This window comes from Haliotis rufescens, unplaced genomic scaffold, assembly GCF_023055435.1.
Source record: "Haliotis rufescens isolate VD_foot unplaced genomic scaffold, xgHalRufe1.0.p SCAF_6, whole genome shotgun sequence".
Lineage (NCBI taxonomy): Eukaryota > Metazoa > Mollusca > Gastropoda > Lepetellida > Haliotidae > Haliotis > Haliotis rufescens.
Window position 1 is genome coordinate 5240048 of NW_025964334.1, and position 14815 is coordinate 5254862.

The 14815-nt window shown below is 43.3% G+C and overlaps 1 protein-coding gene across 2 annotated transcripts; it reads right to left on the minus strand.

Annotated features, from left to right (window-relative positions):
• Positions 1–2158: 2158 nt before the first annotated feature.
• On the minus strand, positions 2159–14501 carry LOC124148819. 2 transcript variants are annotated; one of them, XM_046520128.2, is made up of 7 exons: positions 14158–14501; positions 13294–13380; positions 7349–7503; positions 6455–6630; positions 4316–4454; positions 3683–3815; positions 2159–3122 (listed from the first exon to the last, which is right to left on the minus strand). In XM_046520128.2, exons 1-7 carry the CDS (start codon positions 14465–14467, stop codon positions 3034–3036), a joined length of 1089 nt encoding a protein of 362 aa, XP_046376084.2. In that variant the 5' UTR covers positions 14468–14501; the 3' UTR covers positions 2159–3033. The 2 variants fall into 2 exon arrangements, with proteins under 2 accessions (XP_046376084.2, XP_046376085.2); XM_046520129.2 differs by lacking the exons at positions 13294–13380; positions 14158–14501 and adding an exon at positions 10692–11403.
• Positions 14502–14815: the final 314 nt, after the last annotated feature.

The following is a 14815-nucleotide window of genomic DNA, read 5'->3' on the forward strand; positions in this document are numbered from 1 at the left end:
TACGTAAAACATTAGCTGTACAGATTATATTTTCAAGAATTTATTTTACCGACAAGGGGACAAACATATGACCTTATGTATTTTTTCTCTCTCAAACATTAATGATTTTTTTCGGTCAACTATAAAATTACATTAGTGAGATATTAAAGTCAGTTTTAGTTTACAGAGAGCAGAGCTTGTAGCCTACGCGACTGTACAGTTTAATTGAAAATGCAACCCTGGAAATAGAGTACAAAACTGATTTCAAGAGAAGGAGAAACACAACAGATATATGTATTTCTATGACACACAACTATGAGAGGTTAAGAAGTGTTTCACTGCTTGGACAAAGCTGCTATCTGTCCCCGTGGGAACCCAGGGTAGAATGTGTCCCCGGCACCCCAGTGCTGGTCGTAAAAGGCTACCAAATTGGGCAACCCTTTTGCCGTGGGTTGCATCCCTGTGTCGGCGGTGGACGGGAGTCTGGTTGCTGAGCGCACTGGTTCCAGGAGTAGCGTTCCTTTGCCCAATAACTTCGACCCTTACTTTACCTAGACAGGTGGTAGGATGACCCAGTCCTGTCAATCGGTTGTCATGCCACGCCTAACTTATTAGCATTGTCTTTATAACGCTCCATGGTCGGGAGCTCGGATGATGAAATACTAGAAACTAAACATAGAAACGAAACCCGTTCCAAAACAACAAAACGTTCACTTGATAATGATGGTGAAATTCTATTGAACACTGGTCGAGCTTCCTAGTGATTGAGTCTCAAGACAAGACAACGCTTAAACTTAAGCCATTTACAGTATCAAAAGGCATACATGGTATTGCAAGTAACATGAGAAACATCAAACGATTACGTTCAGGTTCATTACTGATTGAATGTATGAAAAAGCAAGCAATCGACCAACCTGTTATACAAAAATTTGTTTGTCGGGATACTGGTTTGGGTCTCTCAACACAGAATCCTTGCATATAGTTCAATGGAAATGTAAAGGACTGAGGACTAATTTTAATGAAATACAGCTGTTAGTCCAGTCCTTCAACTGCTAACAAGAAACGTATCTAAAGCAGACAAATAATTTTAACTTCAGTTTCAGTTCAATGCTTATCATTATGTTTCTCCTCCGGGTGATAGGGCCATTGGGGGATTTTCAATCATTGTGAGGCACGATGTTGTCCATCGCCCTGTTACACTGAGAACTAACCTCCAAGCCGTTGCCGTTCGACTTACTCCGCACGTTGCTTTTACTCTGTGCGCACTGTATGTTCTGCCTTCATCAGCTTTCCATTAAACTTTGATGGACTTTAACACAATTTAGCCTATCGGAATGCCTCACTTTTTAAAGTAGGAATCTGAACGTTTCCCCGTTCATTCTTGGATAGTTGCAACAGGCACGGCAATCCCCACTATTCAATTCTTGCAGGAGAGTAATGTAGGAACTCATTTGGTGCCTCCACTGCTGCCAATCTCGGGACCATATATTCCTTTGGTCTCCCAGACGCCGCCTTTCCGACATGACAGAATACACAAAATACACAACGTCACAACATTCTTCCCCGCATCATCAATCTTGGCAAGATAATTCCTGTCAAAACTTTGATGAGTGTAAACAGCCCATACGATTTTACCAAATATTTTGACAGTGTAACGGGGGTTTAACCCATAGCAATAACAATAATAACCCATAGCAACAAAGGTTGTTACGTCATTACCGGTGTGACGTCAACAATGATGTCTGCATTGCGTCAACACCAAACGATTCAGTACTGTATGTGTTAGTATAGGTTTCCTCAGAACTAAAACTAATAATTATAAATATCTAGCTAATTTTGTCTAATCCTGATCTTATCGAAAGACCTGGCAATGTTTATATTTTAATGATCTTTAGCTGGCCACGAGATGAGATAAACTACTGAAAGTAGTTCCGGTATAAAGCGTTATGTCATTGAGTCGGTGAACAACTTGTTAAATATAGATATTTGTTTTCAGATAAATTTAGTATAGTTTTAATTAATCAAATTATAAAATAGTTTTACATTTGTGTGTGGGGATCTGTTGTCAGGTACCACTGATCACGTTTGAACAAAGTCTTGGTAAATGTTTTCGTCAATTAAACGAAACGTTCATCCAATTTCATTTCTTCTTCAGGAGAAAATAGAAGTGAAAAACAGGTTCAAGGAAATGTCTTTATTGTCAATTACTTTATCAGAAATGTCGAAGACAGATGGAATCCGAAAGAGAACAGACAGCAATACAGCATTGTAATAATGCACGTATGAGTGAAGACGTTAGCACGAGAATATCCACGTTAACAGTGGGTATGTATATCGTTTTTACGCCGCTTTTAGCAATATTCCAGCAATATCACGGCGGGGGACACCAGAAATGGGCTTCACACATTGTACCCATGTCGGGAATCGAACCCGGGTCTTCGGCGTGACGAGCGAACGCTTTAACCACTAGGCTACCCGACCGCCCCTAACAGTGGGTAGATAGATATGTCAGAGGAGAGAAGACATTAACTCCCACTTATCGGGTGGCCGACAGATTAGGTTGACCGACAGATTGGGAGACCAATAGGTTAGGGCGACCGACAAAATGGAAGGCAGGGAGACCGTGAGATCCGGAGGTCAATAGATTAGGGGCCAAGACAGATCGGGATGTCAATAGGTTATGGCGACGGACAGATCTGGAGGCCGATAGGTTAGGTCGACCGTCAGATCCGGAGGTCGAAAGATTAGGGGCCAAGACAGATCGGTAGGTCAATAGGTTATGGCGACGGACAGATCGGGAGACCGACAGATTCGGGAGACCGGCAGATCGGGAGGCCGACAGATTCGGGAGACCGGCAGATCGGGAGGCCGACAGATTCGGGAGACCGGCAGATCGGAGACCGACAGATCGGAGGCTGACAGATCGGAGACCGACAGATTCGGGAGACCGGCAGATCGGAGACCGACAGATCGGAGGCTGACAGATCGGAGGCCGACAGATTCGGGAGACCGGCAGGTCGGGAGGCCGACAGATGAGAAAGACCCAAAAGATTATCAGGGAAGGATATGTCCAAGAAATCCGACACTTATTTCTTCGCCATTTTCTTCAACATTAACTGTCCAAATCCAACTGGGGAATGTCACTGAAACAAAGGTATTTAATATTTAAATAAAACCATAATGAAATTGCATGACGCGTTATGTGTAAATATACATCAGTAAAACCACGTTAATCTGACAGCCTGAACATTCAGTGAAATGATAAGGATTCCGTATGAAGTTCTGATGCTGTGGATTTATGTCCAAAAATGTATGTGGGGGGGATGCGTGTGTGGATGCGTGCGTGCGTGTATGTGTGTGTGCGCGCGTGTGCGTGGGCGTGTGCGTTTATAGCATTGACATTCATGTATTCGGACGGTTGGTTTTCCAACAACGCATCCCCGTGTCATTGAATATAAAGTATGTGTGGCGCTTCGCTAAAGACGACTGACCCATCCTCGCACCCGGACAAAAACAGTTAGGGATAATGAATATTTTTGGATATTTGTTTTTGGGGTGAAGACTCAGCACACATTGTCTTAAAAATTATCTCCAACATTATTCATGCTCCGTAACTGCTTTTTCTCGTATATTATAATCTCTTTTACAACATCGTTATACCAAACAGAGTTGTAATATTGACCATCATGTGTCATCAACTTACATATATCTCCCTCCTTCAAGGTAATTTGAAACGTGTTGCAGGTGTCGACACACGCCTCGGGAGAGTTGAACACCACCTTCCGCGTCCCCTGCCCCTGGGCGTACCAGCTGTAGCCACCCTGGGAACTGGGAGGCTGAAACAGAGACACACCCTTCATATTCACGCGTTAGATGACACCATGTGTTTTTGTTTGTTTGTTGTTAAACACCGCACTCTAAATGAGTGCGGCGGTCTATTGCTAATCGAGTCTGGACCAGACAATCCAGTGTTTGACATCATCAGCATCGATCAACGCATTCGGGATACGATGACGTGCATCAATTAAGTCAGCGAGCCTGACCACCCGATCCCTTTAGTCGCCTCTTACGACAAGCATGGGTTGCTGAAGACCTATTATAATGCAGATCTTTACCGGCCTATAGTAATTCATAAACACATAGTCGGAACCGTACATCTGTTTTGGGCAGAGACTTCGTATGGATATGGAAAGGCTCTTGTCGCTTTTATAAACTGTTTTATGGGACCTTTAAATGAAAGATATCAGCCTAGAAATAAACTGTTCCACGCGTAAAGTTCTGACCTCAAGCTCCAAGCTCACATTATTCAGCGACACCAAAGAGAAGTTGTACCCACCAAAGTCCTCTGCTTTCCCCCGACACCGTCTATATAGAGGTATTTCTGAAGGGCGATCTCCGTCTCGGGTGGGATGATGGACGGCCGGGGAAACAGGCGCCTCATCAGCTGACCTAGAAACATCTTCTCCTTGCTGTTCCTGAAAACCCGTCGATATAGTGTTTGAAGCGCCAGTAAAATCTTAACGATCAGTGTCATAGCTTGAATGACGAAGTTGAATGTTTCCATATCATAGTGAGTGAGTGAGTTGGGTTTTACGCCGCTTTTAACAGTTTTCCAGTTATATCACGGCGTGTCAGCTTAATGTGGGAGGAAAGCCCGAAGTGATGCAGGTCTCAGACGTTTACCACTTCGGTGAAACCCACGAGCACGGGTATGGTGCTGACAAACCTAGAAACATAATCGGGGTGAACCGGGATTCGAACCCACAATCACAGAGAACGCAACTCTGCACAGCGAATCGCGGCGCCTTAGACGACTGGGCCGACCGTGCCCCATTTTCCATATCATTAATATCATATAATGTGATTATAAAAACAATCGCTGTTTAAGACGTAATTTCGCTTTATGAAGTAACTTTAGAAAACAGTGATGAATACATTGTTTGAGTGAATCTCCCCATTTATCAGATAGTGACCAATGGTTGGCAGCCATGACCTCAAACACATCCACAGACTGGGATACCCCTGTCTGAACGTTAATGAATACAATGTATGGAGCTTAAAGGGGAAGTGTACACGCAAAAATCACTTTCTTTCTTTTTCTAAACAAAACGCAATTTTAGAATTAGTTAGTATCTGTGTTTGAAAATATACGCTCATTTTTTTTCACAGTGAAAGTAGGAAGCTCACAATAGTGTTAAAATGATATGTCGTTATGAGGCCTTCGTTTTACGAGCGAAATAGGCCTGAGTTATCCCCCTTAGATTATGACGTAATTGGTGCCAATTCAACTAGGTCCCTGTCTATTCTCAACGCAAAAGATATCAAGGACCAGTTTGCCGTAAAACAACATGGTCTACGACACACTCCGGCGCAGTGGTGACTCAGCATAACACAATTCTGGCTGGCATCTGAGACGCTAGAATCACAAAACTGTACCTACACCACGTGAAGCGGCTCTAACAAAGCATGATGACGTCATAATGTTTATCAATTGGCACCAATGACGTCATATTGCAAGGGGCATAAGCCATGGTGTTTTTGTTATGGAAATAGAACACTTGGTAAATGTGAAAAATATAAATCGTTTTAATGCAAAAAATATGTTAATTAAATATGATGTTTTTATATTTTTGTCTATGACACTTCTATGTTAACACTTTTAATGTGGAAAAAGTACAAGAAAAATTGGTTCATTTCCGTGTGAACTTGCCCTTTAAACATAGTTCCTGTTAGCTGACCTCATTTGCATATTTATCGGATCAGGATACCAAGTTATGGGAAGGGTTTATCGCATCGCTAACACTAACCAGTATGATATCACCTGCTGGACATTATCAACGATGTTAAGCCAGACGGTTCCTGGACAGTGATACACAGGGGCAGACAACCCAAGTGAGGCTGTCCATCACCTGATAGACGGACTGACACAGGCTGACATTAAGAGTGTCGGAATCAATTTGGGGAGAGTATAACACACCCTCCTCCAGTGTCAAGCATCCATTGCCAAATTGGCATGTTTTATTTTATTTTATTTTTTTCTAAAAAGGGATCATTATTACGAAGTCTATTGACGTCATCACCGCCAGGTTATAAGGTGGGGTGAGGTGAAATGGGGTTTAACGTCGCGTCCAAGATTATTGCACTTATATAGCGACGTGCATGTGCGTGTGTGTGTTTGTGTGGCTGCTTGTACTAGACTGATGCCGATTTATAGTGCTAGCTCACTGAGATACCATGCCGCAGTTTAACATGAATACCCCTCTCAGACACAGTATACTGACTCAGAGCCGACCAGTCCTTGTTTTAGCCCCTTAATGCCGAGCGCCAGACAGGGTAACAACAAGTACCATCTTTTAACGTCTTTTGGTATGACGCGGTCGGGGATCGAACCCCGGACCTACTGCTCACCGGGCGGACGCTCTACCAGAAGACCACGGAGGCGGTCGCCAGGTTATAAAGATGAATACATTCTTACCATACACAAGAGAAGTTCTTCTCGGCTTCGATCTGCCCCAGCAAATTCTCCCGTGCCAGGTCACTTGCCTGCACAGCCCACCCCGCCGTGCAGTCGATGGGATGCTGTACAAGGTGATCCTTCTCTTTCCTAATAACAGCTTCAACATCCTCCAGATGCACAGGTGTCTGCAGACCCTGCGAACAAGAGATGGACAGGTACCGTACAGGTAGATCCACTTTGAATCCTGCCAAATGCCTCACGTTGGAACATAATAATCAGTGTTATTATTTAATTGAAAAAAGACATACCGTTATACGTAGTCTGTAACCACCCACGAGTTCGTTTACATGCATTTCTGTTAATCATATATACCGCATTGCAGTCACATACAGTAACACAATGGGTAGCCTAGTGGTTATTGGGTTCATTCGTCACGCCGAAGGCCCGGGTTCTGTTCTCCAGAGACGCCTGGTATCCAATAAACGGTAGTATAGAATGTCCGAAAAGATAGACGTTGGGGTTCCATTAGAAGAAATACGGTATACCAAAATGGTATTATGTACCTGATTAATATGTATTATTATACACTGTTGAATACTACGCTGGTTGGTTTGTTGGTTTGTTGTTTAACGCCGCACTCAGCAATATTCCAGCTATATGACGGCGGTCTGTAAATAATCGAGTCTGGGCCAGACAATCCAGTGATTAATATCATGAGCATCGATCCACGCAAATGGGATCGATGACATGCATCAACCAAGTCAGCGAGCCTGACCACCCGATCCCGTTAGTCGCCTTTTACGACAAGCAAAGTCGACTTTTACGGCAAGCATGGGTTGCTAAAGACCTATTCTACCCCGGAATCTTCACGGGTCTGAACACTATGCAAGGACGTCATTTCTCAATGCTCACTCTGTGTATTAGGGGATACGACATCAGGTGGAGCTTCAATGTCTTCATCTTGACCTTCAGTTCCTTGACAGACTTGTGGTTCTTGCACGTGTTACACTCCGGGCCCGGCACAACGTACAACGGGTTGTTCACGAAACATTCGCTGCTGTAGTAGTCTGTAAACAACCGGGATACAATAAGTAAATAAACTAGGACGCTTTTCAAAATAGAGTAAGTTCTACCATAGCTGCTAATGCTTAATATTTTCATTTAAACATATTTTATTGCGGAAAATCCAATGGATTTGGCACAAGTGACCGCTTACGAGGCCTTCTCCTAATACTTAATACAGATCGGTGTGCATATTCTCAACAGTATGAATTTGCCTAAACTATACTCAGACGCTACTACATCTGGGCGAAATAACCAAAGGGTAAACAATCCCTTGACTGGGTGTTTGCACGTACTTCGAAAAATCAAAACAAAAATCAAAACAAAAATTAGTAGAGGATAACTCTTTGAACAGTTGTCATATCACGGCTCCTCGAATTACTAAGGGACGCAACTCTGCACAACATCAAATCCGGGTCCTACTGCATGGAGGGCAGGTCACACTAACGATGAACGGGCAAGCAACAGGTCGCTCTGACACTCGACGCCAACAGATGATAAGGGGTCAAATCAAACAACTGCAACAGCTGTGCTGTACTGGTTGGGTTGAACATGTGTCACGTACGGATTATGATGAACAACTCATGTTTTCACCACAGTAGGGTACAGTAAGACGGACCATTATGTGAATATTGCAAAACAGGGTGTCGGTAAAACAGTTACACCGAAAAGAAGCAATCATCTTACGGGTGTTTAGCCCCATCCTCATCCCACCCGTCAGAATGTCGTATTGTTCCATTATCTTGCTGGTGTAGCACATTGGCTATCAGACATATTCCCCGTGAATATATCTTCAGCATCCCATGCTTGTTGTAAGATACGGCTAGCGGGATCGGGTGGTCAGGCTCCGTGATTTGGTTGATGTACGTCATCGTGTTCAAAAAGTGTGTTCAATTCGATGCTCATCATGTCAATCGCTAAATTGTCTGGTCCAGGCTCTTTTATTTACAGACCGACACCATATAGCTGGAATATTGCTGAGTGCGGCCTTATGCAACAAACACAAGATGTTGATCACTTCACTGATACAGGTACAAGCGCTGTCTCGAAATGGGACATAGAAATAATTCCAAAAGGTATAAAAAATAAGTAAAAGATACTTACAAAAAATGATTCAGGTAGATTTTCTACACACTCTCCCAGAAGAAATATTACATACAATGGATCAGCCTGAGCCAAAGAAAACTGAGGACTGTATGAGTGAGTGAATGTCAGCAATGTTACATCTATACTACGAAGTGTATGAGTGAGTGAGTGGATGTCAGCAATGTTACATCTATATCACGGAGTGTATGAGTGAGTGAGTGAATGTCAGCAATGTTACATCTATACTACGAAGTGTATGAGTGAGTGAGTGAATGTCAGCAATGTTACATCTATACCACGGAGTGTATGAGTGAGTGAATGTCAGCAATGTTACATCTATACCACGGAGTGTGTGAGTGAGTGAGTGAATGTCAGCAATGTTACATCTATATCACGGAGTGTATGAGTGAGTGAATGTCAGCAATGCTACATCTATACCACAGAGTGTATGAGTGAGTGAATGTCAGCAATGTTACATCTATACCACGGAATGTGTGAGTGAGTGAGTGAGTGAGTGAATGTCCACGGAGTGTATGAGTGAGTGAATGTCAGCAATGTTACATCTATACAACGGAGTGTGTGAGTGAGTGAGTGATATCAGCAATGTTACATCTATATCACGGAGTGTATGAGTGAGTGAGTGAATATCAGCAATGTTACATCTATATCACGGAGTGTATGAGTGAGTGAATGTCAGCATTGTTACATCTATACCACGGAATGTATGAGTGAGTGAGTGAATTAATGTCAGCAATGTTACATCTATACTACGAAGTGTATGAGTGAGTGAATGTCAGCATTGTTACATACATACCACGGAATGTATGAGTGAGTGAGTGAATTAATGTCAGCAATGTTACATCTACATCACGGAGTGTATGAGTGAGTGAGTGAATGTCAGCAATGTTACATCTATACCACGGAGTGTGTGAGTGAGTGAGTGAAAGTCAGCAATGTTGAATCTATATCACGGAGTGTATGAGTGAGTGAGTGAATATCAGCAATGTTATATCTATATCACGGAGTGTATGAGTGAGTGAATGTCAGCATTGTTACATCTATACCACGGAATGTATGAGTGAGTGAGTGAATTAATGTCAGCAATGTTACATCTATACTACGAAGTGTATGAGTGAGTGAATGTCAGCATTGTTACATCTATACCACGGAATGTATGAGTGAGTGAGTGAATTAATGTCAGCAATGTTACATCTATATCACGGAGTGTATGAGTGAGTGAGTGAATGTCAGCAATGTTACATCTATGCCACGGAGTGCATGAGTGAGTGAGTGAATGTCAGCAATGTTACATCTATACCACGGAGTGTATGTGTGAGTGAGTGAATATATGAGCAATGTTACATCCATATGTTCACGGCGACCTGTATTCTAGCTAGGAAATCCAGTGGCTGACGACATGAGCAACGATCAACGTCGTCGAGGTACGACAACACACCCAAATGACCCCAGTGCATTGTGCCTACGGTTATAAGTCGTGTGCCCCACTCCACAAAGACATCTTAGCACTAGGACCACGTACAGATTGGGACAGAGAGGTACAGGTTGTGCTGAGATCAGTTTGTGGGACGAAAAACTGCAACAATTTGTCGTAGCGATCGCACGTCTATGACCATTGTAAGCCATTGATGGAGTATTAACGGTACAATAGTCCAAGAGTTACGATCGCTTTGTGAAAGTGGGTCTAGGTCCATTCCTTAAACACAGAGTCCTACATTACAAAAGCTATAGCTGGGGACATCTATATCTTGCTCTAAGGGCGGTGGGGTAGCCTAGTAGTTAAAACGTTTGCTCGTCACGTCGAAGACGCGGGTTCGATTCCCACATGGGTACAATGTGTGAAGCCCATTTCTGGTGTCCCCCGCCGTGATATTGCTGGAATATTGCTAAAAGCGGCGTAAAACCATACTCATTCACTCACACTGGTGTCCCCCGCCGTGATATTGCTGGAATATTGCTAAAAGCGGCGTAAAACCAAACTCACTCACGATATCTTGATCTGTTCTTTTGGGAACATTCAACTTTGGAATAAAAAGGGTTTACCGTATACTACATACTACTTCTACCTTGAAACTGAAGAGTTTCTTACTTGAAAAGTCAATCATCCCATGGAACGGAACTGATGAAAGTCGAGCGAATTTTAAGACTGCAACCATTCCATTAGCGATCATATCCTGGGGTAACAATAATCCCAGAACACTGTGTCCAGTTGGGCTGACCGCCAGAAACAGAGCACTGACCACCGAGAACAGACAGAGTCGTGGAGCGGTCACGTTACACCACATCCAGCGAGTGAAGACAGCAATTGGCTCATCATTGGCTGCGGCATCTGGCGCGCCGAGCGACTGGTCCAAGCATTGATTTATTCCGGTGGCTGTCATGCCGTCGTCTCGGGCTATCTTACAAACTGCTTCAACCTTGGCCCTGAAGTGGTCAAGATTATACACGCCCGGGGCAGACATCGTGCATGCGGAGACGTCAGTGGTTCAAGACGGAAGATGCAGAATAACGCCAAGACGAACGTATGGCTTGTAAATGTTTTTGATCAGACAACAAAGGGTGGCATGGGAATCAATGCAGATTGATCATCTACACAATGGCAGAATGGGATGGGGCTGTTCTGCGCCTTGTCAGTCATCCACGACTGCGTCTGATAACATAGTACTGCCTGCAGCCGGACAGAAAACTGTCTGCATTGCGTAAAACAAAGCGGTTGTGCCAGCACGGGGTTGTCGTACACGTTGTGCGCTGAGGTGTGAGGAAGGGAATGGTTTCTGTATATACTCCATCAACTGCCATCTGCCCCTGGTGCTACGTGACCATCACCATGATGTCTCCCGCCAGCTGTTGCACCTCACTATTACGCGTTTGTCACGTTGGGTACAGGATGGGAGATGTTACATCGGGGTGAACCGGATACCAAGTGGCATATGTCTGTACAGTTTATCGCAATAGACATATGACGGACATACTCTTGCTCTGTGATTATAAATACTATTAAGGTCGTTTTGTAAACAACTTCTTGATACTCATCTCCTTAATTTATAGTAGGGTGTTGTCCAAAACATCACGATAGAAGTAAAGACAAACATGTACCCATGCATGCAAAATATATAATCTGAGCTGTGTTCTATTTAAAGAGCTGGGACATATAAAATACTAAAGGGAGACAACTGTGGGCTGCACCGAACGACGTGTCAATGGCATAACCTAGGAAAGAGCAGCATGTGCACGGACGTTGTACCTACAGAAGACACCTGCAGTGTATATCGTCTCCACGAAATGGTAAACCATTCGTCTATAGCTTAGCATTTCCATGTGCTGCCCTTATCCGTGACAGAACCCGATGACCGTGTGTTCGAATCCCTGGCGACTCTAGGTGTATCAGCACCATACCATGCTCGTGGGTTTCACAAACGTCGTAAACACCTCGAGTCCATCACTTCGGCTTTCCTCCAACAATAGAAGTTGACACGCACACGACGTCTAATCCAGCATCGTGGGGTTATCATACAACAGTGATTGGTTAGTCTACTCTACACTAACACTTTACTCCAGAAATAAAGTTATCTTATTTAAAAATATATATCTACAAAATAAGTAAACTCCAAACGGATCCCAGAACAGTGCTTAATTCCCAAGACCTGGGACAATCTAGACTTGCCAGGTCATTCTCGACATGAGTTGGATTTAATTTTAATATATTTACTTGTCTGCTCGAAAATGGTTAAATGAAATTGGGTTCAACATCGCGTCCAAGATTATTGCACTTATATAGCGACGTGTGTGTGTGTGTGTGTGTGTGTGTGTGTGTGTGTGTGTGTGTGTGTGTGTGTGTGTGTGTGCCAATCCAGACTGATGCCGATTTATAGTGCAAGCTTACTGAGATACCATGCTGCAGTTTAACATGAATACCTCACTCAGACACAGTATACTGACTCCGAGCCGACCAGTCCCTCTTTTAGCCCCTTAATACCGAGCGCCAGACAGGGTAACAACAAGTACCATCTTTTAACTTCTTTGGTTATGACGCGGCAGGGGATCGAACCCCGGACCTTCCGCTCTCTTGGCGGGCGCTCGACCACTAGACCACGGAGGCGGTCCAGCTCGAAAATAAGGGGGAAAGTACCGAGCGCCTTTTTAACGGGGACTAAGCTAGGATAGGCTGACACAGGAAGTTAGATTCAAGTCGCTTAAACACAATTTACTGTGAACTGTGTACGTAGAATTTACGACATGTAGTATAACACCAATCCAACAGGAAATGGTAACAGTTAATTTCTCAACGGCGTGGCCTAATCACAGCGTCTGGAAGTTGACTATAAATGGTCAACAGAATTACCCTCGTTATAACGTGGCTCCACGGACTACTTATCCTCTATAGGGGGCACGGGTGGCCCAGTCGTCGAAGGCGCCGCGATTCGCTGTGCAGACTTGCGTTCCTTTTTTTTTTTTTCTTTTTTTTTTTGCGTCCCTTGGTCACACCAGAAACATGATTGTGGGTTCGCCCGGATTATGTTTCTAGGTTTGTCAGCACCTTACTCGTGCTGGTGGGTTTTACTGAAGTGGTAAACGTCTGAGACCTGCATCACTTCGGGTATATAACTTCACTTCGGGACACGCCGTGATATAACTAGATATAATACTGTTAAAAGCGGCGTTAAACCCAACTCACTCACTAACTCACTTACCCTCTACATTCAGCATACGGTGAAGCGGTACAGCCATGAGTCGGGAGTAAAAATTCAAGGTGTATTCAATATGTCTCACACACTCGCCTGAGGAAAAAAACACAACAGTAAACTCATCACACTTATCTAAATGCGAAAAAGCATACCTTAATTTATTATACTTGATTTATGTGTAAACTTTCGTTAATAAACTCATTCTACCGTTGATCTATGCAACATTAGACATTATAATTCTTTATAATCTATGTGAATTAAATATGAATTAATATGAATTGGATCCGTCGACCAGCGTCTCTTATAAAAGTATATGAGTTTGAACATATATACACTATAGTTTGATTGATTGTTTGTTGTTTAACGCCGCATTCCAGCTATATGACGGCGGTCTGTAAATAATCGAGTCTGACCAGACAATCCAGTGATTGACATCATGAACATCGATCCACGCAATTGGGATACGATGATATGCATCAACCAAGTCAGCGAGCCTGACCACCCGATCCCGTTAGTCGCCTCTTACGACAAGCACAGTCGCCTTTTAAGGCAAGTATGGGTTGGTGAAGACCTATTCTACACCGGATCTTCACAGGTCATATACACTATAAGTATAACGTTATCATAACATTATATCGATGAATAATAATCATCGAAAATAAGGCATCTTGAACGATTAGTTATGGATAATATCCCTGACCATCAATTCTGAAAGATATGACAACTTTAGCTTGTAATTATAGTACTAATACTGTTACCATGCCTCACGGAAATGTAGTATACCGTAAGGATGATTTGCCATGCATATATCTTTGAAACGCATATGCTTAAAACTGTTAAAATATTTAAGAAACTAATAATTTTACCTACCGATATAAGAATCGTCCCCCACCGCTTGGAGTACATTGAAGCCGAAAAAAACTAAAAACACGACGCCGACAGCAACACGTGTTCTTGTGCTCGTCTTTCGCTGGAGCTGCTTGAACCATATTGTCAGATTCTCCCAGGAAATGTCTTTGAGAGACAATGGAGAATACTGACCTGGAATGGTCGCGCACATCGCCTTGTCTGCACATCGCTCAATCGTTTCTTCACTAAAACCCCAGTCTGTACCCAACCGTCGAATATCGTGTACATTTTCTGTGAGAAACAAGAGGCGGTCTGTGGCGCTTGTTTCCATGCTGCGAGTCCCAACGTGAAGTGATGATTGCCGTGTGTCCAAGAGAACCAACACCTGCTCTGATGGGTGCAACGGCTGCGCTTCACACCTGTGTCGTGACAGATTATCTCCCTTGTCACTGTAGGGTGTTTTAAACTAAAGTGTATGATTTCAGAAACACTCAGTTTAAAGTTGCCTGAAAATAGGTATTATGTTGGTGATGTTGGTATTTCACGTTGTATATATTGCATCAAGCTAAAGCTTATATCTTTTAGTCCTTCGTCAGTGCGATTTTGATGCAAAGACTGAACCGGATACGATGTGATCTGAACGTTTGAGTAATTATGGAGGAAAATGGTCGAGTGCGAG